Source organism: Crocodylus siamensis, chromosome 1, assembly GCF_052110815.1.
Source record: "Crocodylus siamensis isolate JL-2025a chromosome 1, ASM5211081v1, whole genome shotgun sequence".
Taxonomy (NCBI): Eukaryota; Metazoa; Chordata; order Crocodylia; family Crocodylidae; genus Crocodylus; species Crocodylus siamensis.
In genome coordinates this window covers 236,311,825-236,337,498 of record NC_143395.1, presented here as the reverse complement: position 1 = coordinate 236,337,498, position 25,674 = coordinate 236,311,825, and the positions used below count along the sequence as shown (strand labels likewise).

Below are 25,674 nucleotides of genomic sequence, written 5' to 3'. Positions count from 1 at the left end.
CCCTCCAAAGTGATCAAATACCATCTGTGAGGCATGGGCATATCTACTGGGGAGAACAGAGGCCATGAATTTAGCCCTTAGGTCAGTTAGGACCAAAGGGGTCTGAGCCACAAAGAAAGACTGAGTCAGAACCCCAAGTCAGTTGGGTCAAGTCAAGCCCACAGAGGAGTGGAAGACTGGAAAGAGCATCCAGAACTCACCAGCCTTTAGGGGCAGCCTCCTGTCTTTATTAATATTATCAAGGTATGGCAAAGTGAGGCATGCAGGTGGGACCCTGAGTGGCTGGAGTAACTGCAGGACAGAACTAAGGTAGCAATCAGGAGGTGGCCTGGCTGCTCTCGGGGCGTGTTGTGTGACATGTTCCACAGGCTTGATTCAACCCACAGGCCATATCTTTGATATACCTGCTATAAGTAATCATAAATAATTGGCACAATGTTAAAGACTCTTTGTTCTGGTCAGTGCTAAGATTTATTCAGTTCTTTGCCACCCTGTTCAATCAAGCTGAATTTTGGGGTTGTACCCTATGGCCTTTTGTGAATGTAGTCATGTGTTACAAATAGTGTGCACCTGATACTGTAGAATATCAAACATACAAGCCCTAGAAATAGACATCATCTTCTCTCAAACTTGAGCTGGAAAGAGAAGGGGTTTTTTTTCTATCAGAGCATTATACAAGTTAAATTATAGCCACCTAGTCAATACAGAATTCTAATTCTTTACTCTTGGGTCTCCAATGAATTGTATAATCACCATTTATTAGGCATAACAAAATCATTTGAGTGAATTATGGCCAAGCATACTTTTAGTGGTTATTTGGTATCCTCGGGGCTTTCCTCCTAGTTTCAGTGAAGATTTCTACTTATATAAGTCATCAGTGTAAGAAGGATGCTTTAAAATGCATTTATTAAAGTAATAATGTACATTCTGGTTGAAACACTTCAGAGTTCTTACTCCTGGGAATACCAGCTCTCAGAAAATCAGTAAGTGGGGAGCAATGACAACTTTGATAGAAAAGTGGACTGCTCCACCTTTGTTAGTAAATTGAAGTAAATCAGGTCTCAGTGGTCTAAGCAGTGTGTGCACTTCCTTAATACATTCTGAAGCAGCTATTTCATTTAGCTGTATATGCCATTATATGAATTACCTATGTTATAGAGTTCCCAAAAATATGCCAAAAGTCACTGTTTTTAGTGTTCTAATTGACTTCCCTCCTCTGGTCTAAGCCTGTATTTGGTTCCTAGTGATGTAGAAGTCTTTTGTGCCCATTTGCACTCTGCTGTTCTCTTTGGTGTTGGTTTCATAAACAGAAGTCAGAATCTTGCATGATTTCTCAACTTCCTGATAGTGCTTAATTTGACATTCAGACAGGATGAAATAAATTTAATCTATTTAGGTTTCTTATCCTCTTTGTCAGGATAATCCCTTAACCTGCTATATTTCCATGATGAAACATTAAGGAAATACATATTTTTGATATTTTATTTTTAACCTCCTATTTTTTAAGAAACGGACATATATTTCTGGAGACTGACTTATTGTTTATCTTTTGTGTCAAAGGAAATTCCATGATTGTGGGTTGTTCCTGTTTGTTAGCATAGCGTATGTAATTACAGATCTTCTGTAAAAAGAAAACAAAAACAACAAAACAAAACACTGAAATTCTTTATAAATCATGCTAATTAAATACTAATACGCATGGTTCAAGGGAAAACATTGCTGAACACAATGTTTCTTTCTATTTATACACTGATTCCAGTTTTTCTGTCTGACATATTCTGGTTTTTTTAATCCAACAGGCCAGAACCAGTATTGTGGACAAAGGATGGAGGAGAGCTACCAGATCCAGAACGAATGGTTGTCAATGGTAGGGATCTAAGCATTAGTTTCCTAAACAAAACGGACAATGGTACATATCGATGTGAAGCAACAAACCCTATTGGCCAAAACAGCACAGAGTATGTCCTGATTGTACATGGTGAGTACATCCCTTTAAATATTGTAAATGAGGAAATACCTTGTTGAAATAAAGTGTTCATATTGTTTCAACCGACTAATTGCAACTGTTTCAAAACAAATGGAAGAATGACAAGAAAAAAATTAAGGTATGATTGTGCTTTAGCCAGCATCAACTATCTACATATTTAGTTGTAGGAATCAGGTCTCCTTTCTTTTATGAGATGATTTCTGTGTTAATACATTTAGTAAGAAAATGTATCTAAATGTGTGGAGAACACCTTGTTAAGTAAGCAACTTAAAAAAGAAATGTATTTCACAGTATACTTGGAACTGGTTTGCACATAATTGCTTCAAGAGCACTCTGTTCAGATGTAACTGTTTAGAGAAGGATTGTAAGTCATATATTAAGCAAAATTTAAACATCCGAGATAGAAATGCTGTTTCTTTCTATTTCTGTTCTGTCCATTCTATTCAAGAGGGAATCAGGCCATACATTAAAATCATGTCTAGGATCCTTATTTCATAGTACTTTTAGTTATAAAATGGAAAAATTCTCACTGATTTAGGATTGTTTTGATTAATCTGTTTTGATGCATTGTTTGAAGAATAAGGCACTTGTGATGAACCTTGAATAGCTTGATGCAACAAAAGTACAGTAGAAGCTGTAATGGCACCTGCTAGAGAGGGGTAGATGACTTCTACAGCTTAGAACTGAAAACAGGTCTTCAGAGAGAAGGATAAGTGCATTAGTTATGTTGCATCACCTACTGCAATATCTTTTTACCTAGCGCTTAAAATATTGCAGATTTTTCAGAACTACCAAAAAATAAAATAAAAATGCCCATGTGGGTCCTATAGTCACTGAAATGAAAAATAACTGGCCCATTTTTTTATGTAATTCACATAGAACAAATGGATGAGTTTCTCTGGTGTTTGCAAGCTAGCCAACAGCATCATTCACTAAGGATTCAAGTTACCTTTGGGTGGCAGTTTAATGTGTTTTTAATAAATATTTCTCTAAGCTTTTTGTGATTAGTCAGTTTTGGCTCTGTTGTTGAACTGCAATTTGTCAAAAGCACCATTTAGATTAATGCTGTTCATGCTGCTGAAGTTCATCATTACTTTATTTAAGATTAGTGACACAAGTAATGATGGGCTCTTTGGAACACTAAGTCTTTCCTACTCAATGTGGCCTCTCTCATATGCACCAAAACTATTTCCTTTTAAAAGCTAGAGGCAATGTTTTATTAGTTGCTGACTGCATTGACAAATCACTGATGTCTCCCTTTGATGGAGTAAGTGTTCCCACAAATAGCAAATGCTGAAACGTAAGTGGCCTGTGTATTTTGTCAGAGGTTTTTTTGTGATAATTTGTGATAGCGTGACCCTTTTTATCTCTTTTATCATGATGGCTTGTATGTTAGCCATAACTGTACAATATACCCATATCAGAGAATGTTTCATAAGCTGCCTTGTGTCTTTCACTTTCAGTCAGTTTAACCCTATTGATCTGATTACCTTGAAACAGCTTGATGGCAATCTGTGGCAACATATTAGGCATGTTATCTAGTTTAACTTCAACACTACCAACATTTTATGTTACAAATGTAGGGGCCTCCCCTCCCCACTGTGTATTCCTACACATCTAGAATTAGAACCACAGGCATTTGACACATACTCTTTATATTTAAGTTACATGGCAAGTTAAATGATAGAACTTATAGTATTGCTCAATATATATGTGGTTGCATACTGGATTCATAAAGGGTGTACCTGTATAAGAAAGGTAAATTGGGTGTAGTATAATAGTTAATGCAGATCAGCTTGGACAACTTCCTGTCACTCTTTTCGATCGTTGCATAGCATCCAGTAGTTCACGAAGAACTTTTCAGTCTGAAAAATTTTGAAATATAGTCAGATTATTTTATAGTCAGGTTCCATCTCTCAGTAAAGGATTTATTTTTATTTCCCTAAATATATTTGTAACACTCTCTGCTGTCCCTTCTCATTTATTCTGGTGGTTCATGTAATAACAGGGGGTAGAGGTAATCATTCCTCCATCCCTTCTTCTCTCCCTCTCTTCCCCCCCACCCTTACTTCAGTTATATTTGACTTAAAATGATATAACCAAACATTCTGGCCTCTCTCTTTTTATTCCTTATGTGCACTGGTTTAACACGAGACCAACCAAAGTCACACTGAGGAAGAGTTTTGGGGGGAGGTAGAGAATCTGCATTAGGAAACCCTCGTGGAGATTTTCCTATACCGTATTATCTGGTCAAGGATGTAAAGAAAGAGTAAACTTAACGTTGGAAAATCACAAAGAGTGAAGTAGAGATTCTGGCTCCACAATCACTCCCCACTCCAGTTCCTGTCAGTGTGACTCTACAGGAGCCAACCTACCATTAATTTTGCCAAGTACCTCTAGAATCACAGGAGGTTGGGAGGATTGTGTTGCTCATCAATAAAAGGTAGCACAACTATTAAAACTATGTATTATCTTTTCTAGGTAAGCTTTGTAGGGCTGTTCATCATATCTATCAACCTTCTGATTCTTCTAGTCTATATACCTACCCCAGCATGACTCTGTTTGATTGGAGAAGGATTCCACTAAGGCAAGATGGTCAAATGGTGCCATTCAGTCACCAGAGGCCCTTTACATAATCTCCTCTGCCCAAAGAAGTGGGGCATGGGGAGCATGATTTAGCTCATAATATTTTATAATTCATTTTAATTTTTATCCATACTGGATTATTTTTCTCTTTATTCATCCCATTTTTTTCTTTTAATGCAATTTCTTGTGTCTCTGTTCTATTATCAAACCCCTAAGAGTCACTCATCCTCTTTGTATTCTTTTTTCTGTGAACTCCCCTCTCAGAGGGACTCTATCTACTAATTCCCTCTATTTCCAAAGTTATCTTCATAACTCAGAGGAGATTTAGGCAGCTTTAGCACAGGGAAAGCTTGCCTAAAATGAAAATGTGTAGTTTATCATAATTGGAGATTAAGGGTAAGCAAAGTATTTATACATATTAATTGTACAAACAAAGCAAGGAGCATGTGCTGCTTTTAATTGGGCCAACCTAGACATAACATTTTATAGAAAACTGATAATTTGTTCCCACTGTAAATCAAGATAAAGTAATACAGTGTTGATGTTTGTTGATGATAGTGGAAATAAATATAGCTATAACCAAATGAATGGCAATCTGTCTAATAATATAAAGAAGCCTATGTTTTCAGTGTAATTAAAGGAAGTTGACTTTTAACAAAAATCAATTTATTTTAAGTTAAAGGAATGTATTTATTTTCAGTTAAAGGAATCTACTATTAAATGTGTCCATGGTATTTTGCTGAATCAGTTCAGCTAATATTTTATATTTCTTAGTTTTTATTATGAATAATAAACATCAAGAAAGAAGTGTACCAGGAAAGTGTGCACCAAATCAATATTTTGTAGAAGTATTTGTAGATTGCACTACAAAGAGAAGTTATATTGTGAAAATATGTCTGGATGCCAGTACAAAGAGAAGTTATTCTGTCCATGCATACATGTATCTTATTCAGTAATGAAGGTACAAATTCCAATATCTGTAGCTGTCATTTCTGTATTTTAACTGGCTGCCTTGATGCACATTCTAGTTATATGTATTATTATAAATCTTGGTGATGGGCTCCCGGGCAGAACAATTTGTGTTTTCTCTGTCCTTTATTAAAATTTTTGTTCACATATGTCCAAACACCAGCCATTAGTCATCAGTGTGCAGAACAAATTGTCAAAAACATATGTTCTACTTGGGAACCTAAAGTAAAGGTTCATTGATTTATATGAAGTTGAAAAATGGATTGTTCTGTCCTAATCAAGCTGAAGACACGGCTGTCACATATGGAAAAATCAGTTCATCACTTCTTGCTGCAACGGCACCATTACTGAACATTCAGTTTGTTCTTAAGTTCAGTGAGTGACAGAAGTTCAGGTTAATAGGAGAGCACCTCTCTAATGTAGAGCAACACAATTTGGACAAAGATCAATTTTAAAGTGCTATCTTAAAATAACTGATCAGATGGAATATCAGATGACATGCTGAAGCCATACATTAAATTCACTGAAACAATGACTGTGTCAGGTATCATTGATGGTAGAAGAGCTTGTCCCAGTCATTTGAGAGCTTTCATCTGATGAACATATTCTTTTGATTCACATCACTCCTCAGAACCCTGTACATTTTCCTGGGGCAGACTATTTCATCCTAGCAATCACAGAAGTCTATAACCCAAGACCTTTCATTAACATGTAAAAATATATCTTCTTAATTTTGCTGCTTAAGCAGTCTACCTTCACTGTTTTTTGCCACATCCTTGGCAATTCCATTGTTCTTCTTTCTGTGCAAATTTGCATTTTGATGCCTGCCTTTCTTTCCTCAGCATAATATTTGCCATTGATTCAGTTATATACCAAAGCCAATCACACTTCCTGCTCAAATGTTTGTAAATTCTGCTCCTGCTCTCCTTTGATAAAATCTTGGCTTACCCCATGGTTATTTTTTTCATTTTGTATTATCATAAGTCCTTTCTCTCTGCCCTCTCTAGTTAAAGTTCAATTATTGTCATGCTGTTCCAAACAAATTTACCCTTACCTCAGATTCATGGGTTTGCATATCAGGTCCAAAATTCTCATCCTCACCTTTAAGACATTTCACAATTTTGCATCTGTACCCTCCTGCTCTTCTTTCAGGCCCTTCTCCACTTATGACTTTTCTCACCTTGTGTATTTATAAGTCTTACATATAAATCAACCTACCCAAGGTTAGCTTGATCTAAATGCCTGCTTGTGCTGATATTTGCAGGGCTTAAGTCAGTCAAAAATTGGCACACCAAATGTAAGCCATTTCACCTCAGGAGATGAAATAATTTAGATCAAGACAGGGTTAACCTGATTTAGCAAAATCCTATACATGTTTGCTGCAAAGCCTCAGGGCTGGGAAAGACCACCCACTTGCATTGACCCCAAGGCTATGCTGTTCCTACCCCTGGCACTGACTGGGCTACTTTTAGCCCCCTACCCCACTTTCCACCTCCCCCCCACCAACCAGACAATCCCTCCCAGAGGACCACTAACCCCCACCCAGGCAGACCCACCACCTCCTCCCAAATTCACCAGCCCCCCTCTTGTGGACCCTATCACTCACCTTGAGTTACTTACCCTGAGCTGCTTGCATCGCTCCTGGCAGTGGCAAGCAGTTGTGCATGCTACCCCATTCTAGGTTTAGGCAGCTTGAAGTGAGTTGCCTAACCTTGATTGGGTATTGTGGATGTTTGTACAAACCCCTTGTTTTCTTCTCTACTTCAGTGATTCACTTGAGATTCTTAGCCATTATTATATACTCTATATGGAGCAGCCTCATTATTTAAGTGCATTAAGCATCTTCACTTTTCAAGTTCCCCTAAAAATTACTAGTAATTTATTTTATTCCATCTGCTGCTGGTTTCTACTCCAGAACCCTCCACACTTTCTCTAATACCTAGTTTTATCTTTTTGCATTAGTAAAAATTCTGAACCTGCCAGATACATACAGAACCAAGCAAACTACATTATCTTCATTTAATGTAATCTCCTTTTCCCTTGTCTGTTGTTGTGCCTGTGGCCATTCCTCATGTTATCATATTTAATTTGAGTTGTGAAGCCCTTGTAGGAGAGCTTCTGCATTTTCAAGCTTCTGTAACAATACTGTGCACACATACTGTGCTGGAAACTTAATCATGATTTTAACAGTCATTTCAAATAGGGTCAATAATATATTTTTTCCTTCTTTGATAACTGGCTTTATCAAAGGGAAATAGACCCACTCTGCTTCCCCTACTCCTTTCACTCTGCCCTCTAATTAATCTTGTGGACGGCTTTTGAGCATCTTTTCTCTGTGAACATCTTTCAAAAAGGTAAATAGACAAAATATCCACTGCAAAGTAAAGAGAAAAGAAAGACAGCCATAGGGAACCATGGCTCTGCAGTAATGTTGTTGCCCTTGATTGGTGTTCTCATCTTTCAGTGAGAGTTTCCAGACGTTAAGCTAGCTGGGCAAATTCTAAAGCCGCCTACTTTTACAGTTACTGAGATAAAACATCTCATTTATGGACATGACTAAGTGAAGAGAGCTTCATTGCCTCTGGGAAAATCTTATCCTTTTGACTGAGCACATGCTTGAGCTTCTGAAAAGTTCTCTGAAAAGAAAGCTAGAATTAAACAGAACACTAGCATTTTGGAATATTAGTACCTTTTCTATAGTTAAAGAGCCTCAAAAGACAGAGTTTGTCGGGATATATATATATGTATATGTGTATGTATATATATGCGTGTGTGTGTATATGTATATATAAACAATTATGTATTTGTATTTAAAAAGGCAAGATGCTTTATGAAACAAATTATTTCTCCAGTTTTGACACCTGAAACTCGCACTACTGTCCAAAAGGTGTATTTGGTTAGTTAGTACTTAGTAGACTAAATGATATAATAGACTGCTGACTGAAGCTTAGAGACTGAAGCTTTCTTAATTAAATAAATAAATAAATAAAGGCTCCAGGTAACCTCTCCTCAAACTTTGGGAGAACTGCAGAAATGTAAGGGTGGGGGGGAGAATTTGGGGGAAACACACAGTTCTTTTGTCCTTTCCTACGCCCATCTCTCCACACTCAGTCTCTCTCCCATCATAAACATAAACAGGCACATGTAGAATATGTAGGAAAACATTTCTTCGCATCCTCTGGCAGTTCTAGCAGAAGGTTTACCTTCAATCATATCTGAAGAGGTGTACAAGAACAGAGATTCAGCCCTGAAGACCTGCAGGGCTAAGTACAGATATTCAGAAAGCCTGAGGTGGAACTCATTCAGTCTACCCAGGTTTCTCTAAGCTGAATAGATTGAATTGAGTGAACACATGTTCAGGCTTGAGCGGGAGGGCAGGGGCATGCAGATACTTGCAGCGGCCAGGCCAGAAGGCAGAGGGTGCTCTGACATGCCTCCCAGGGGGACCTTTTTCTCCAGCCCTGGTCATCCTCTCCCCCACCAGTGGGGGAGGATGAGGGAGTGCAGGCTTCCCCCCAGTTGTGCTTGATCAGGTGTGGGGGGCTGGGGCTGGGCACATGGGGTAGGGCCTCTTGGTCTCTACCCCCTCTGCTTCCAGTGCTAAGTGCCTGTGCTGACAGTCCTGGCAGAGCTCCCATCCCATCTCCTGCCTCTCTTCATAAGCTGAGCAGGACAGCTGTGGGGGGTGGGGAGGAGCAGAGCCCCCGCTCTGTGGGCCTGGCCCCAGCACCCCCAGATGCAAGCAAGCACAGCTGGGGGGAGCCTGCACACTCTCACTCTCCCCCCTGCCCTGCTGAGCTCAGCTGACACAAGCAGGCAGGAGGAGGACTGAGAGCCATGCCAGCTGTCAGCTAAGCTGGGCAGCATCAGGAGGTGGGGAGCAGAGGCCCCCACACCATGGTTCAGCCCTGCCCCCCTCCCCAGTCTCAAGCAAGCACAACTGAGGGGGCCACATGGTGGGGGGCCTTAATTCCCCCAGCCCCCTCCCCCTGCACTTCAACTGACAGGCACAGGCAGCACACAGGGCTGAGGAGCAGAGGCTTTTCTGTTCCAGCAATGTGACAGCCCAGGGGGTGGGACAGACAGCATGGGCATGCAAAGGAATATGGGATGTTGGAGAACAGCAAGGTAACTTGAGTTGGGAGGGATGTTGGACAGAAGTTCAATAGACTGGTTTAACCTAAATCAGTTAGGTCTGATACTGCATCCATCCAGGTGTATTTTAAACTGGTTTTGATAATTTTGAAACAGGTGTACGGGCACTGAATTTCTGTTCTGTTACAGGTTTAAATTGGTTTTTGATCACTTAAATCTGTTTTTGTGTAATGTCTGTCCCTAGCCCATTAGTGCAGCAGAAAGAGGAAACTAACTTTCCAGCTTTATGCGAGTATTATTAAAAAAAAAAAGACTGAAATTAACACATGCCCTTTTTTTACACATTTTCTCTTAGTTTTCTCTTTTGTTCTGTCTGTCCTTTTGTCTGGCAAGAGAATTATGGTAGAATTGTTTACTTAATTTTATGGATGACCTGCTTCCTGTAGTAATAGTAGTACTATCATAATGCTATCATCATTATATTTCCTTTTGTTATGAAATCTAATTATGGAATTCTTTTTTTTTTGTTGGAAAATACCAACACAGCAGTTGACAATAAAGTTGCATAACTTACTTTACAGTTACAGCTGAACTATTTAAAAAAAGAAAATAATCTCAAACTGACCTGAAATGATTATTTAAAAAAATAAATATTGGCAAACTGACAGGTCAACCAAAAGAATTTCAGAATTCAATCACAAAAACATTCTTATAATTTTAATTAAAGCAAATTTTGAAAGGAAGAATTTTGAATTAAAAAAATCAAAACATTTTCATTTTTGCAGCATTGTAAAAAAAATGCATAACTTTTTCAGAATACCCTTCCGCCCCACCCCCATCAAAGCAATTAGCAAAAGGAAGTGCTAAAGCATGGCACAGTATGGACAATTACTGCACTATGTGAATGGTGCACACTTAGATTTCCCCATTATGTTGCCATAGCAGTACACTATATCCAGTGACACTGCTGGTGATCACATGTAGATCTATGTGATCCACCAGATCACCGTAACACGCTGTACGGTGATGTAGCACGTCACTATGTCACCATACGGTGACGTGTATATGTCCTCATTATGTAAATTTATGAATTATTTCTGCCAACTGAACTGTCCTTTTTTGATGGAACAGTACTTTTTGATGGCAAAAAATGATGAAAACTTTTACATGGCTTTCATTTTCGAATGTGGATATCCTCAAATTCTATGATATAACCTGCAAATATAACCCATATCCAATTGCATATGTAAATTAGCTGTTATTAATTCATGTAAATCTAGAATTTTCTTATGTTTTTAATAGCATATGATATTTGAAAATATTTAATTTATTGCACAGATGTGTAATTTGTCAATTAAGAATGCAGTATGTAGCAGCTCTTCTTTTGAGCATAATGTGTAATTCTTTAAGGAGGAGCAGAATACATGCTGGCTTTGAATATGAAAGTGCCTTCTTCATTTCTAGTGTTACTGAATGTATACAGCTGGAATTTGGGGCGTGTGTGTATATCCGAAATGATTATGCAGTTAAGTGCATTTTGAAGTGAATGCATTGCAGCTACTCTGCGTGTAATCCATTTTTTAAACATAGGAGTACAACCACTTTATTGTACTTCCTGATGATTTATCTGAAGTGGAATTCTCATTATGTTGCGTATTGTTCTAAATTGAAGTTTTAACTTTTTGAATATGCACCCAGAACAGAGTTTAGGTTATGGGGTAAAAACTTTAAAAGCCTGAAAGCAATACTTGTATGAGGAATAAGCAAGAAAATGAGTACTTGAAACCTTAAATTGAAACCAGGCCCTTGTACAGAACATCTTTTAAGGTTAAGTCCAGAGGTGTAACTGGCTAGTGCTGTCCCCTGGGCAGTGCAAAGCTGTGGCTCTGGCAGCTGGATGGTGCAGCAGCAGTAGCAGAACACAGGGCTGGAGAAGCAACCAAAGGTTTTCTGTTGCTGAGATGTCATCTCCTTTTTTTTTTGCTGCCAATATGCATGTCAAGCACCCAAACAGAAAATGGTTTTCCGCAACAGAAAAAGGAAGTGACATCTCCTCCAGAAGCAGAAACTCCATTTTCTAATGTGGCCCTCACTCACGCTGCTGAGCTACTGCTGCAGCTGCACTGTTCTCCCTGCTGCAGGAAAACACAAGATGTAAGGGACAGAGGTTGATGGAGGATGGGAGGGTGAAGCACCTGCCCCCTTGGCTTCCTTCTAGCGCCATCCCCCTTAAGAAGTGTGTGGGCCTTATGGCCTGTGTACTCACCCATCCTTACACTACTGGTTGATTCTGAAAATGATCCAGTTGGGGTACTCGGACAAAGTGTCCACTATCTTATCCTCTAGAAAGGATTGTATACCCAAATGTATGGGAGAATATGGATCAAATTCAAGCATAGGAATGTCTGATAGTCTTTGATTGGCAGTACGTTTCTGGAGTTCATTCAGGTTGATAAAAATGTTATTCTCAGTGGCTCAGTAAAAGTATCAATGTGGTCCCTAAAAATGTGATGTGCTCCGAATCATATTCCCATTCTTGCCGAGGGCTGGATAGTAAAGTTAGTCCAACCTAACTCATGGCTGAGTTTCACCCCTTCAGAAGCAAGATTGTGACTAGACTGTGACTCGGAAACAGTTTCTTCTGTGTTCTGAAGGGCACCACAATTTGTGCAAGCCCTTTTGCTATTGGTGCAAGATTTACTCAAAGGGTCTGTCTACTCCCACAAGGTGGGAAATAATAGACCCTCAGCTCTTTTATTCTCATACAAGCTCTGATTAGATGGATACACAGTAGGCAGCCCCTGCTGTTTAAAACAGGGTACTTTGCTACTATTGGGAAAACAGCATTTTTGGTTCACTACCAATGAAAAAATTCAAAACATTTTTGCTTTGGGTCAAATTGAGAACATTGTTGTTTTTTTTAATTTGCAAACTGGAAAGTCAAAAATGTTGCAGAATAAATGACATATTCTGTTTCATTTTGACCATTTTCAATTTGATAATTTTTATGTTTTTATATATTTTTTTAATGAAATTAAATGACATTTTTAAATGAAAAGCCATTTAAAGGAAAAGAGAACAAAGAAAAGTTGTTGGATAAAAGGTCAAATATTTTCACCTGCTTTCATTGTATTTTCATCGTGTCACTCCCCAGTGCAGGCTTACAGTGGTATTCATGACTGAACCCACACAGAAGTGCCCCTTGCAGCTATGAAAAAGTATGAATCCCAACCTGTAATCATAAAATGTTCCTCTAAGTATTAATGATTAAACCCTTGAATCACTCAAAATTCAACTCCTTCTCTAACTACCAGTAAAGTCACTTTTTAATATTATTACCTGTGATAGCCATTCTGAATTAGGAGCTCATTTGTATTTCTGTGTAGTATTTCATAGTGCTCTGACTTTGCCACTGTCAGCCCATTGCCACCAACACCTTGGCTGCTGTTGATGCCCCGTGTACCACCGCTGCCCAGGGCACAAATCTTCCCACCTACGCTTCTGACTATATCCAAACCCCTTTTAAAAGCTGTATGGTTAAGAGGATAGTAACCATACATCTTCTGAAAGCCAGTCTGAGAAAATGTGCAAGACAAATATGTGGACTACTTTTAAAAGCCATGCCAATCCTGACCAGACTGATCTCATACCATATCATTTGTAACAAGGCTGCTACTTACTGTTCTAGGCTACTAGGAATTTGTCTTCTGTTTGGAAGGCTTATGGCATGAGGGAATTTATCTTCTTTTGCTCTTTTCTTTTCCCTGCTTCATATTCTTATCTATTTTTCCCTTTACCTTCCTTAAGCTGGCAACATTCACAACAATTCACAGGGGAGTAGGGAAAATATCTGAAAGTTAGCTGGGAAGAAAGCTTGATTGACAGCTGTATACTGCCTTCATCTATCACTGGCAGGAACTACAATTTCTTTTTAGAAGGTTGCCTGATATATTACTTTTTGTAGAAAAATTATCAGATAGAACCAAATTTCTCTTCTTACAGGAACTGCAGAATGCTGTCATCAAACCATGTTATGTAATTAGTTTGCTAGTGAAGAAATCTAAAGTCAATCTAAAGTGTTGGTTCCTTTTAATAAAATTGTGGCCTTTATTTTGAACTCTAGCCTAGCTTTGTGTCATATTTTGAACCCATCCTATACAACAGATTTTGTACATAATCTGAATGGTAAAAAGAGCAACCATGAAACAGTCCATTAGAGTAAATTTTGTAACATGTATTAATTTGCACAAATAAAACTCTAAGGGAAGGTAAAATAAATCTATAACAGAGTCTTCAGCAATAGAAATGCAGAATCTTCAGCAATTGTGTTCTGCTGAATTGCTCCAGTTCACTCTTGTTCTCCCTCCTATTTTACTTAAAAAAAAAGAAAAACGTCCCAGTTGTTTCTAATTAATTGTAGGATCATAGGGCTGGAAAGGACTTCATTGCCGCATTCAGATGAGCATGGACATTTGGTTCCCTGAGGACAAGAGCAGTGGCACACTTTGTGGTACTGCTACTTGTCCCCGGGGAAAGCCCATGCCATGTGCCCTCTGGCACATGGCAGGTTACTCTGGGTGGGGTAGGGGAGACTGGGGCCAGCAACCATGCTGGCCCCAGCAGCCTTACCTGGGGTCCTTGGGTTTGGGAAAGCTGCAGCCGTGGCACTCCTGCAGCTTGGAGCCTGGCTGGTGGCCAGAGCATGGTTCTAGTGGACCAGGCTCCAATTCTGGGCAGCCTGCAGTGCAGCCACATGCCACTCCACCTTTTTTCATGCAGGTTTTTTGGCCCCAAGATTTTCTGGTGTCAAAACCTCCACCCCATGCTACAAAGTAGCAGTGCAGGAAATGCCTGAATGCATGGCTGCAGGCGGGTTTACAGCACCACATACTGCATGGCCACACTCATCTGGATGTGGCCCAGGAGGTTGTCTAGTTGAGCCCCCTGCTCAAGGAAAGATCATTCCTGACTAACCTATTCCAGTCAAGTGTCTGTCTAATCTGTTGTTGAAAATTTCCAGAGATTCCATGAGCTTTCTAGGTAGCCTGTTCTGATGTTTAACCACCCTTATAGTTAGACAATTCTACTTAGGCTCCCATCTAAATTTCCTCTCCTGCAGTTTGAAGCCATTGTTCCTAGTTTGCACCCCTTCAGCCACAGAGAAAAATCTGTCCCTAGGGCTGTGTGTAGACAAAATGAGGGGCACGCGCACACTTTAAAGTGGGTTAAATGCTTTTGCACTGCTTTAATGGTGTTGGTGTTAGCGTGCGTTGGTGGTGTATTGTGCAGTAATTCCAGCTGCTGTAGCAAATTTGGCAGTGTAAAGTGCCCTAAATGACTTAGAGCACAGCTAACTAAAACTCCTCTTTTTTGCAACAAGAATACACTGTTGTTTCAGTTTAAGATTCAATTTAATTCCCAAATCCTTCCCTGCAGTATTGCTGTCCTCGTTTCATCAACACATGCCCTAATGTTTTAATTAATGACTTGGAGAATGGGATTAAATGAACACTAAAGTGATTTTGTGGATGACATCAAGTTGGGTGAAGTTGCAAAAACTCTGGAAATTAGGCCTAGAATCCAGAACGTTCTGGAGAAATTAGAGAAATGGTCCGCATTTAATCCACATGAAAATCAACAAGAACAAGTGTATAGTCCCAACTAAGGAGGCACCAGTCACCTATGGACTACTTTCATCTAGTCTATATTTCCTCAGCTTATTAATGAGAAGGCTGTGGTAAAGACAAGTCGTATCACATCCACTGCTATCCCTCCATCCATAGACCCTGTCACCTTATCATAGAAACACATCAAGTAGGTTAGGCATGACTTGCTCTTGATAAATGTATGCTGGCTGTTCCTGGCCATGTTGGTCTCTTCTAGATGCTTCAAAATAGCTTCCTTCCAGACCTGATCCATAATCATTCTAGATATCAAGGTCAGACTGACTGGTCTATAATTCCCTGGGTCCTCCTTATTCCTTTTCTTAGGCATTATGTTTTCCAGTCCTCCAGGACCTTACCTGATTTGTATGAGTTCTCAAAGATGAAACTACCATACCCAGTTCCTTCAGTACTTTAACAGATATCCCATCCTACCTTTTAAATTGAAAGTTTCTAGTTTCTCTAAATAACCTGAAACAGTTCTTCCACTACTTTAGGCTTGTTGCCTTCTTTCTTAGCTTTGCTGTCAACTTCATATGTCATCTGGAAGCTGACTTTAGGGGGATGGTTGATGTAAAAATGGCATTAAATACTTCAGCCTTCTCTGCATCCCCAGTTACCAATTTGCTTCTGCATCCAGTTAAGGGACTTGCACTTTTGTTGGTCTTCCTACTTTTGACATACATCTAGAATCCCTTATTATTGTCTTTAATATCCCCTGACAGTTGCATCTCAAATCATGCTGTGGCCTTCCTGATTTTTCTCCCTGGAAGGCTGTGTGGTAATCTTATGCTTTTCCCCTAGGATTATCACCAATTTATCCCTTTTTGTAGCATTTCTACCTGAGTTTCTACTGACTGACCAATGTTTAGCCAGTCTTCTGTTGTCCTTCCCACTCTTCCATCACTTTAAGATAGTTTGCTCCTGCACCTTTAATACTCCTTAAAGTACAGTGAGCACTCCTGGAGTACCTTTCTTTTCAGACTCGCTTTGCAGAAATTCTGTGCCCAGTTGCCTGAGTTTGTTACAGTCTGCTTTCCTGAAGTCTAGGGTCTTCTTTCCACTGCTCTCCTTCCTTCCTTTCCTTAGGATCTTGAAGTCTGTCATTTAATGGTTTGTTGTCATCTGAGTTATCTTCATATTCTCAACCAGTCCCTTCCTGTTTGTAAGCAGCAAGTTGGGAAGGGCTTCCCCTATAATTAGCCTCTATGCCATTTATACCAAAATGTTATCCCCAAAGGACTCCAAGAACTTGGTAGATTTCCTGTGCACCCAAGTGTTTCCCTCCTGAAACATTTCATGGTAAGTGAAGTCCCCATGAGAACTATGCCCTGTGATTTGGAAACTTCTTTGTCTGCCTCTTTCTCATTGTTTGGTGGCTTATAGCAGAGACCCATGGTGACATTCCCCCATTGTTCTCCTCTCTGACCTTTACACAGAAGCTTTCAACAGCCCTATCTTCTCCCTTCATGCTGCACCTCAAAACAATTCTACATGTCCTTTGTATGTATGACAACACCCCCTCCTTTTTCTCCTCCCTATCCTTCCTGAGCAATTTATATTGATTCTTAACAGTACTCCATTCTTATGAACTACCTCGTCACATCTCTGTTATCCCAGTGACATCATCATTCCATAATTACAATGCATCATTATAGTAAATTACAGGATGCCTATACATTCTGCTACCTTGTGTTTCTCAGGGAGGTTAGAAATAGTAGCCACAAGAAGAGAAACCATCAGTCTGTTGTATCCATTTAGCTTTAACTCATCTCAGTAAGAGAAAAATATAGAAAAGAATTCTCTGGTCTTTTCTCCTGATCTCCTGGCCTCTTTGTTCCTCCAGGTACAAGTCTGATCTCTTTTTGACATTTTAATTTTAATGTATTTTGAAGACACTTGAAAGGATGAATTACTTGTTCTAACTGTGGTTATCTTGAAAAAACATATTAAAATCACTATTTTTATGATGATATAACATCAGTCAAAAACCTAAAATACCTAAGTAGTATGGAATACTATACTTCTAGAGACAAGTCCTGACAGCCTTATTCATACTTTACAATAGTTGGTCCACATTGCATTACCAGTTATTTTTCAAGTTAGAATAGGCACTTGACCCATAAACACAATCTGCGGCTTTAAGCTAATTCTGTTACTTTCCTCTTTAACATAGTACTGTATACATTATATATAATGTTGAATGAGGCCTTGAATTGGGACTCAGGAAAACTGGGCTAAATTTTTAGCTTAGAGAGAAAAATTCCTAGGTAGGGGTTCAAGACTTTTTGAACTAGTGACTTCAAACTTTCTTTTGAACTATTTTACACCTTTATTATCAGACTTTCAGTTGTCTATGATTTCAACTTATACAGACATGTAAAACTCCTTGTGATCTATTAACCCACTCTTGACCACTTACCATTGCTCTATTGACCACTGGAAACCACTGATTTAAGATAAGCCATTAATTTCTTCTGTGTTTCTGTAAACTGGGGATGATACTACTTTTTTCCTCTCTCTTGTTCTGAGTTTTTTATTTTATTTGTCAGTTCTTAGTTTATCTACTGCCAGTGGAGTCCTAAACAAAGTCCTTTTCTCATTTCAGTAATTCATATTAGAGAGGTCTAATTGAAATACTATAGGTCTAATTGTGGGTAAGCCCAAATATGAATTGATGTAATGTTGTCTGTAATTACTGAATAGTTCCTATACAAATAATCATGTAATTCCTTAAAGGTGAAACTTTGATTTTAAAAAAATATATATTCTTTTCTTACTATGGAATTTTTACCTAATTTCATCTTGACACAATTTACATGTTTTATTAAGTTTCTGTGACAATGTAGAGTGATATATATATATATATATATATATATATAATAAAAGCCGAAGTCTGCTTGTCTGTGTCTGTAACACTTTATTTACACTCTGATTGGCTGACAAACAGCCATTCAGAGTGTGAAGAAGGGGAAACAGGGGATGAAGCAGGAGGGGGGGCTCCTCTACCGCCCTGCTTCTTGTAGGTAATGTGAGGGGGAGTGGACCCAGCCCCCAAGAAGCAGGGGAAAGGGGAGTGGGGCTCCATCCTTGCCTGATCCCCCTGTCATTCTTGATGGGAAATTGGTGTGTGTGTGTGTGTGTGTGTGTGTGTGTGTGTGTGTGTAGATATATCTATATCTATATCTTTCTCTCTCTCTCTCTCTCTATATATATATATCTATAGCTATATATCTATAAATAGATAGATAGATAGATATCACAGCTTTCCTGAGTCCCAATTCAAGGCCTTATTCAACATTATATCCACTTTCCTCATATATATATAAAAATCAAGACATGGACCTGCAGCTTTATTCACCATAAAATACATTCATTCAAAAATGTAATGCATAGACACAGTAAAAAAGTGGAGCTAGAAAAAGCAGAGGTGAGTGGAAACTATTCAGTCTTAGAGCACCCATTTGTAGTAATTTGAAATTAATTTAAAATTAAATACTGCAAGAATCCTGACACAAGAAAAAAACTCTTAAATTTTTTGGGGGGGGGGTTGGTTTTTTTTTTTTGAATATTATTTCAGTTTTAATTTGACATTGGTGGTATATTTTATGCTGCTGGCCAATGATAACATCAAACTAGATTGAGCTCTTGAATATAGGTTCTTCATCATTAAAAAAAACCCCAACTATTCAATATGTCAATTTATTTGTGGCATCTTGACAGGGTTAGAACACAAAAATTAAAACACTTCAGTTACAATACTTCTTTTTTTTTTCCTAGTAACATAATTTTCAATGATTAGTCATCCCACAAAAACATAAAACCCCATAGCTGGCCTTATCATAAGATCCCACCTAAATCATTCTTTAATATACAGCATGTATACCGACTGACATCCAACCCCTTGTCCCCCAGTGTCAAATAAAAATATGAAAATATGAGCTTTGCAGAATGTTGGAAATGCTAGTATGGCATGACCTCTTGTAGACAAAGAAGGAAGTGTGTTCCAGGGACGTTTGCTGCACATATCTCACTTGTTATTATGAAGAGAGTTTGAGCTGTGTAGTACTTTTGTTAATCTCAAATGTGACAGAATTGCAAAGGGAAAAAGATAGTCCCTTATGTAAGCGGTGAGAGCTTTGTTGGTCTAATCCACTATTTTGGAATTCTCCCCAGAAACTTAGTGGGCACTAGTGTAGCTCTTGGAATTTGATGGTATATGTTTTCCCATGGAACATGCTGCTCAGCAAGAACAGAGCTATACACTGCAATTGATTCAGTTTTCAAATGGTTCCTGTGTGCAACTCCCTATAACCATATGTAATCCCAGTCTCAAGGAAACAGAGCTGTAGTAGTATCAACAACTGAACTAAAAAGAAAAAGGCTGTGCTATTCTAGCTAAATGCAAATGGAAAATATCTTTTTGATTACCGCTGCTAGTTGAGTTTCCCACAAGCAATCTAGAGGATAAGAAAATGCAAGGATTGCCACCCAAACAGTGGATGTTCCTTTTTTAATTTTGGGTATCACACTTACCAAATCTTTTGCCAAAGCTGTACTACTGTACTGGCTACCATTTTGCTTATCTAACTCAAAATTCTGGTTCACCTCTTCAGCTACAAACAGACATTCAAAAAGTCTGAGCCTGAATTGATTCAATCTTTGCAGGTTAGTCTAACCTAGCTAGGCTGAATTGGTTTGTAACTGCACAGACATCCCAGACATGCAGGTAAATGCAGTGGCTCAGTTCTTACCTTATCAACCCACCCCATTACCATTGCTTTATCAGTTACAGTAATGGCAGCTCTGAATGTCTGTTTCTCCATTTTTCCTATAAACTTCTGCCGATTTCATCTTTTGGATCCATTCGTCATCCTGCGTACCCAGTCCTTCCACAAACTCTTCATAATATGCACTTCTGTTGGGCTCTTAAAAGAAATCAGCCATCAAATTATGGCAAAGTTGTAAAACCATCAGGAACTGCTGACTTTTTTTTCTTTGTATAGTAAAGTGTCTAATTGTATGGCATCATCAAAAACTACTGTGTTGTCCTCATGGTCCCCACCTGGTTTTCTTCATACTATTAAAAAATTACATCATGTTTCAAAACTGAATGTGAGATCTTCTGGATAGGGGTTGCATTTGCAAAGAGATCCTTCTAATCCTAAATCATTTTGATGTTACAACAGTGCAAACAATAAATATTAGTGTCTAAATACTCAAACCTAATTCTGTTCCCTATGAGTTCAAATAACAAGTATAATGTAGAGCAGAAGTGCTGCCATGTGTCTGTGTTGTTGTGTTGTGCCATCTTTTATCTCTTCTAAAATAGGAGAGAAGCATTTTATTTCTTTTAGTTTTTATGGTAATTTATCTTCTTTCATCTGCTACTGAAATCTAGTGCTTTTAAGATTAGAAAAGACCTATAAAACTTTCAGCTAAACTGAAGGGACATATAATTCCTAATTCCTAGCTTCGTTGGAGGAGGCGGTAGAATTCAGGATTCTTATATCTCAAACCCTTAACTTTTTCCTGTGTCCCTCACACTATCAAACATTGTTTAATAAAACCATAATGAGCTCCCACATCTTATCATTAAAGTGTCTTCCTACAGTTAGTACTGTCTAGAGACACATGAAACTTCTTAGAATCATGGACATAGTTTATTCTCCTTCTAAACTCTTTTTAGCCAAGCTGTATGTCTTGCATTATGAACTAATCAGAAGTTAGTCTCCATTTTTATTGTTTAATTAAGGAGCTAGCCCATATCAGGTGTGCATTTTTGTATAATGACTTTCTGTCCGTACGCAAAAATGTCAAGCATATAATTGCCATTTCAAAGTTTCATAAATCTGAATCAATTAGTAAAAATAAAAATTGGGTGGCCTCACATCCGTAAGGCTTTATGATCATTCAGTTTTTCAGCTAAGGAGCTGTTGTCACATGACATTCAAACCACATGATGTCTTTGTTCACTGCCAGTTTCTAGGAATAACACTAAATACAGCTCCCTTTGGATTTGAAATCTCGCTAAATAATTCAGTACTACATATTACAGTCTCTGATTAAATTTTGCACAGAGTAGTGAAATTGTTTTCCATATAGGTCATCACTCAGTTCAGCTTAACGCTTAAAGTCTCTTTCATTCTTGCTCAAGAGTACCACAGGGTCCATCCATCATTATCACTTTGTCTTTAATTTTTCTGTCAGCCTTTGTCAAGCTTGAAACAAAAGCCTTTATGGGCTTTCATTTTAAATCCGTTATTGCCATTGTTGTCTGGATCTTGCTCAATCTTTTTAAAGTACAAGTTGTGTTTTACTAAATAACTCTAATATTTTTCAGTCGATCAGATCTATCTTACATGTAACCTGTTTAACCAAAACAGCAGAAACATCTCACATTTCATTGAAACTGAAGGACAAATAGACAGCCAGATCCTCAATGGATGTAAATGGGCACAGCCTTAGTGACTGAAGTGAATTAATGAATTAATTCTGTTTTATTGAGCAGAACTTTGCTCAGTACAGGAAAAGGAAGGTACCAGGGACCTTTATTTTTGCTTCCTGATTTTCAGGATCAGGCTGTCCCTACCCATGCTTACAGGTGCAGCTACACAGCTGTGTATTCTGACACAGTCTTAATGGATAATCCTTGGATCCCTCTACCCATTATGCTTAAGGCATGATTAACCAGTTAATCAGACCTTAAGTGGTCACCCAGGCACAGGTCTAATTAAATTAATGCCATGGTAAAAAGAGGAATAAACTACAAAGTTATTCCACAAAATATGTGTAATAGCTTTGAAACTACTTCCTATCCCGCCACTAATTGAATGTGTGGCTAGGCACTCCTGTGGCTGGAATCCCCTTCAGGTGATTGGAGCTCTCAGCTGGGAGGGCCCATGTGCATGCCTGAGCTTGGGAGCTTCCAGCTGACAGGGCTTTCAGCCACAGGGGCCCCATGCACCCCGACACCTGAGAGACCACAGCAGCTGCAATCTCCTAGCCAGGGAGGGCATACCCCCCTTTTGCTGGGAGATTGAAGCAGCTGGGTTCTCTAAGCCATGGGGGCACTCCATGCACACCCATGGCTGGGAGACCACAGCTGCTGCAGTTTCCCAGCTACAGGGGAGCATGGGGTGCTCCATGGCTGGGGCATCATAGCAGCTGCAATCTCCCTGGTGCAGGAACCTCCAGGGCACTCCTATGGCTAGAAGCGTGGGTTAGCTGTAGGGGCTTCCAGCCATGGGAGTATGGTGAATCCCTACAGCAGGGAGCCCCATCATCTGACCTGGTCTCCCAACTGGGGAAGCTTGCTTCTTGCTGGTGCAGGGGGAGCCCCAGATAAGCAACAAGGCATGATGGGATCTAATGTGTGATCTACACGTAGCACCTCCTACCAAATATGTGTGGCATGGCAGGAGGTGCAGCTGTGTGGATCATACATTAGATTCCATCACACCTTTATCTGTACATATTGAGGAACTCCTTAAAGCAGTGAATGGAAGAAGGTCCACTTCCTTTCTCTGTACTACAGCCACCTGACAATGACACTAATGCAAGAAAAGAGAGTCCCCCCACTGATAAAGGAATTCTCTTCTGGGCATTTGCAGTTAGGCTGTGGCACCTCTATAGCTTCCAAGAGGTACAAAGGACCATTACTCAGTTTGATAATATGACCCTGGGGTTGCCAAGTGACCAGGGGGGTATGTATACCCTTGGGGGTACTTGAAAAGGCACTAGGGGGTTACAGGTGGGTGGGCAGGGACAGAGCACTATCACGTACCATCCTACTTTGCCACATAGGCACCACCTGCCTGGTTGGCTCTGGGGGTCCAGCTGCAGGGGGTACACTGATCCAAAAAGGTTGAAAACCCCTGATAAGACCAATTTATTTTAAATGGTATGATGTAGCCTATCCAGGTTCTACTGTTTGAAACTGGTTGGTTTTCACACCACTTAATTCACAATGGATAGCTGAATTAAATACAAGCTATTCAGCTGTTCATTGCAGCTTTTACTTCAAATGGCCTATTTCTCCAGTTCATCAGCAGTCCAAAATAGCTTTTCAGTGAAGTGGCCCTTCTTCCAGCAAGCAGCTGAAGCTCCTCAGCACACCATGCATCTGGTTGCTGCAGCTGTGGTGGTTCACAAGCCCTCACATTTGCTGGCAGGTAGGGAACCTAACTCTATAAAGTAGCCAGGTTCTACTGTATTATACAATTCATAGGAATATATTTCTATAGTAAAACAGAGACTAGAGTAGGGGTGGCCAACCTGCAGCACAAGTGCCACAAGTGGCATGGGCAGCCTTTGTGTATGGCACATAGTAGATCAGGGAGGGGCAGGCAGCAGACAGTGCAGGAAGCAGAAATCCAAGCAGGAGATCAGGCAGAGGATGGAGATTGAAGTGGCACTCAGGACGGTACAGAGCTAACATGGGGCATGCCAGCCAAAAAAGGTTGGCCCCCACAGAACTATAAGTCACAGCCTGCCAGTATGTGACAAATGGCACAATTTTTGCCCATAAATCTTTAACAGTTTAGTTCTTTACAAGCTCTTTAAGTTTGCTGTATTTTAGCAGTAGCAAGGGTATTACAGTAGGTGATGAAGGAAGTTCTAAAATAAGTACCTCATTCCAATTAATGACAAGGAATCTTTGTTCTCCTTTGTTGCACTGTATCTTTGAAAAACACAGGTAAATTATGCAAAACTATGACATTGTTAGAGCTCAGTGTGTTCATTTTTACAAAAGGAATATTTTATTTTAAAAAGTACAGTATTGGGCTGCATACATATCTGCATTAATCAATAAAATATTAGTTAACCAACTATACAAGTATAAATTGAATAAATTAAGTAATAGAACATATTCCAACTCAGTGGTAGTAGAGGGAGGAATCGAATTTTAGTAACATAGTCATGCATGTTTACTACATGATATTTACTATAGTCATGTATAGCTTTGACTGAGTTTGGATCAGTCCTGACTGCCTGAGACTAGGAGGTCCATCATGCTAATGTGCTTTAAGCTTCTGTAGTCAGCAGTAACCTGGAAATGACATATATGTCTGGCCATCTGTGGCTGTATCCAGATGAGCAGGGGTGTGAGCTTGCAGTGGCACAAATAGTAGTGGCACAAATTTGTCCTGCTTACTTGTGCTCCAGCACACACCCCTACACATGTCCCTTGTTGTGAGACATATTGTCCTGCAGTGGGCAAACTGCCTATGTCCAGTTCTTCCTGACTCCCAGCCAGGCTTCATGTGCTGTGGCCCAGCCAGCTACAGCCCAGCAGACCCTGCACTCGAGCTAACCAGGGAGCAGCCTGTAGAGACAGGGGAGCAGCCAGCCCAGGGTTTCCTGCTCCCCTGTCTTGAGGTACACTGTGCTCTAGCTAGCCACTCAACTTCCTGGGCTACCTACTCCCCTGTCTCTGTGTTTGTACTGGTGCACACTATTTTCATGTACTATGTGCTGCTTTTTTCCCCCAGGGTACTTTTTTGCTACTGGGAAATCCTGGTAGCAAATGTTGTCCCCCTGCTACAAATTAGCAGTGCCATACACAGTTTAACATGCGATGCAAGCAGTTTGTGACACTACAAAAGAGGTTTGTGATGCCACAAATCACATATGTCTGCATGTGGTCTGTGACTCCCAGCCTGAATGACTTCTCCATACCTGGGTTGGTTAGGAACAGAATGAGGCTTAAACTCAAACTTCTGGAACTGCAGGAAGGCATCTTAACCACTCTACCACCCTGGCCCTCAGACATGATTCTTAGTTAAAAAATGTTCCCAAACTCTGTAACCTGACATGGTCATAATGACCCCAGCTTGAGATTTATAACAACAACAACAACAAAATCATATTATTGGTTGAACAAGAAGGCCTTCTGTACCTCTTGCTAGAAAATTCCAGGGTCAGCAAGTTGAGGAAAATCTAACTCAAACACTGTTTTGCTCAAGAGAGAGACACAAATCTATTCTATTAAGATATTTGCTGACAAAAGAATAGGGAAGTACTATCTAATCTCTTTTATAGTGGAACTCTAAGATTTAATGTCTCTACATAGACATAAATAGGTAGCTTTTAATGTTTTGAGAAATTAAGAAATATATTTGTGTCCTAAAAATTAAAGAAATCACAAGTTAGTCCTCCAGAACCAGAAACCGTAAAATACTGTTACCTGTTGCCTACATGTAAAGCAGTAGACTTCAATTTATCAAGTTAAAAACACACTGAGTATGTCTACATGAAACACTTTACTGAGCAGTAGAGCTAGTTACTGCACGGTACGCGTCCTCATCTACACGTGCAAACGCTTACTGCAAAGTAGTTGGCTGTAATCATAAGTAAATTTGCTACCTGCAA

General features: G+C 39.5%; 1 protein-coding gene across 2 annotated transcripts in view; it reads left to right on the top strand.

Moving 5' to 3' along the window:
• CADM2 (cell adhesion molecule 2) overlaps window positions 1-25,674 on the top strand; it is a 1,086,729-nt gene that overhangs the window by 974,603 nt on the left and 86,452 nt on the right. For both annotated transcript variants that reach the window (XM_090059684.1, XM_090059675.1), the window contains exon 7: window positions 1,800-1,978. In XM_090059684.1, the coding sequence (XP_089915810.1) occupies window positions 1,800-1,978 (179 nt within the window). The remainder of the gene's footprint in view (window positions 1-1,799; window positions 1,979-25,674) is intronic.